Source organism: Nannospalax galili, unplaced genomic scaffold (assembly GCF_000622305.1).
Source record: "Nannospalax galili isolate Female #2095 unplaced genomic scaffold, S.galili_v1.0 scaffold337, whole genome shotgun sequence".
In the NCBI taxonomy this organism is placed as follows: domain Eukaryota; kingdom Metazoa; phylum Chordata; class Mammalia; order Rodentia; family Spalacidae; genus Nannospalax; species Nannospalax galili.
This window is the reverse complement of record NW_008340932.1, coordinates 442,017-443,780: the sequence shown is the minus strand read 5'-3', so window position 1 is coordinate 443,780 and position 1,764 is coordinate 442,017. Positions and strand designations below refer to the sequence as shown.

At 39.2% G+C, this 1,764-nt stretch overlaps 1 protein-coding gene across 1 annotated transcript; it reads left to right on the top strand.

Annotated features, from left to right (window-relative positions):
* The first annotated feature begins 804 nt into the window (after positions 1 to 804).
* LOC103736591 (olfactory receptor 1038) lies at positions 805 to 1,764 on the top strand. The gene has a single exon (XM_008836098.2). The coding sequence runs from the start codon at positions 805 to 807 to the stop codon at positions 1,762 to 1,764; it is 960 nt and encodes a 319-aa protein (XP_008834320.2).

The following is a 1,764-nucleotide window of genomic DNA, read 5'->3' as shown; positions in this document are numbered from 1 at the left end:
GTAGATATGAGCAAGATGTATAGTATGCATATGTGAATTTTTTAAAAGAATACAATTTTTTTAATTTCATGTGTTAGAAATTTTCTGATGAATTTTCTTTTAGCTACTATGGGATAAATCACTAGTTCTCTAAATGGAGAAGGGGATATCAGAAAACGAATAGTCATGGAAGATATAAAATTATTTTGATGGATTAATATGCAGAATTACCTTGATGCATCTTCAATATATCTCAGGGGAAAAAGTCTAAAATCAAATATTAAGGACAAACCAGCCAGGCATGGTTGTGCATGGCTTTAATATCAACACTCAGGAGACAGAAGTAGATGGATCATGAAGAGCACCCTGGTCTACATATTGAGTTCCAGGTCAGCCAGGGCTACATAGTGAGACCCTACCCTAACAACTACACAAGAAAGAGACTGTAAATGTGATTGCACATGTGAATTATATATTTTTGTACTGCTTTATTTATACATGCGTCAAAAATAAAGAGGTAGTAAAAACACAGGGCTGTTATAATCAGTCATCTCAAATATTTTACAGCATTTGATATTTAATTAACACATATTTTTTGTTTTCTAAACTTAGAAAGGTGAGTAGCATTTTAGGAGTCTGGCATAAACAACTCTGTCCCTTGAGCAAGAAGGAAGAGCTCTTTAAAGTGCCTATTTTGGATAACCTGGGTGACATGGTTCAAAACAAGAAGATGCCAATGATCTTCTTCCTTCAAGACTGGCAGAGGCCATGAGAAATGGCATTTTTATTCCTCTCCTGCAGCAAAATTCATAGTCTCTAGAAACAATGGCAGAAACTAATATCACCTACGTCACTGAGTTCATCCTCAAGGGAATTACAGACAGGCCAGAGCTCCAAGCACCATGTTTTATGCTGTTTTTGATGATCTATTTGGTCACAGTACTGGGCAATATTGGGTTGATTGTTGTAATCAGGATTGATGCTCGACTCCACACCCCTATGTACTTCTTCCTCAGTCATCTGGCCTTTGTTGACCTCTGTTACTCCTCCACTATCACCCCGAAGATGATGATGAACTTTGTGGTGGAGTGCAACACAATCACTTTCTATGCATGTGCAACACAGCTGTGCTGTTTCCTCACCTTTATGATCACCGAGTGTTTCCTTCTGGCCTCCATGGCCTATGATCGTTATGTTGCCATCTGCAGCCCCCTGCATTATTCAACACTGATGTCAAGGAGAATCTGTATTCAATTAGTGGCAGTTCCTTATGTATACAGCTTTCTAGTTGCCCTTTTCCATACCATCATCACCTTTCGCTTGACTTACTGCGGCCCCTGTGTAATTAACCATTTCTACTGTGATGACCTTCCCCTCTTAGCTTTGTCTTGCTCAGACACTCACATAAAGGAAATTCTCATCTTTGCTTTTGCTGGCTTTGATATGATCTGCTCCTCTTCCATTGTCCTCACCTCCTACCTGTTTATCATTGTTGCAATCCTGAGGATCCGCTCTACTCAAGGGCGACACAAGGCCATATCCACCTGTGGCTCCCATATGGTAGCTGTTACTATTTTTTATGGCACTCTGATCTTTATGTATCTGCAGCCTAAATCAAACCACTCCCTGGACACAGACAAAATGGCCTCTGTTTTTTACACAGTGGTGATCCCCATGTTGAACCCCCTCATCTACAGTCTAAGAAACAAAGAGGTGAAAGAATCTTCAAAGAAAACTTTGGATAAAGGTTTTGAAACCTTAAAAATACTAAAATCAAGAAAATAA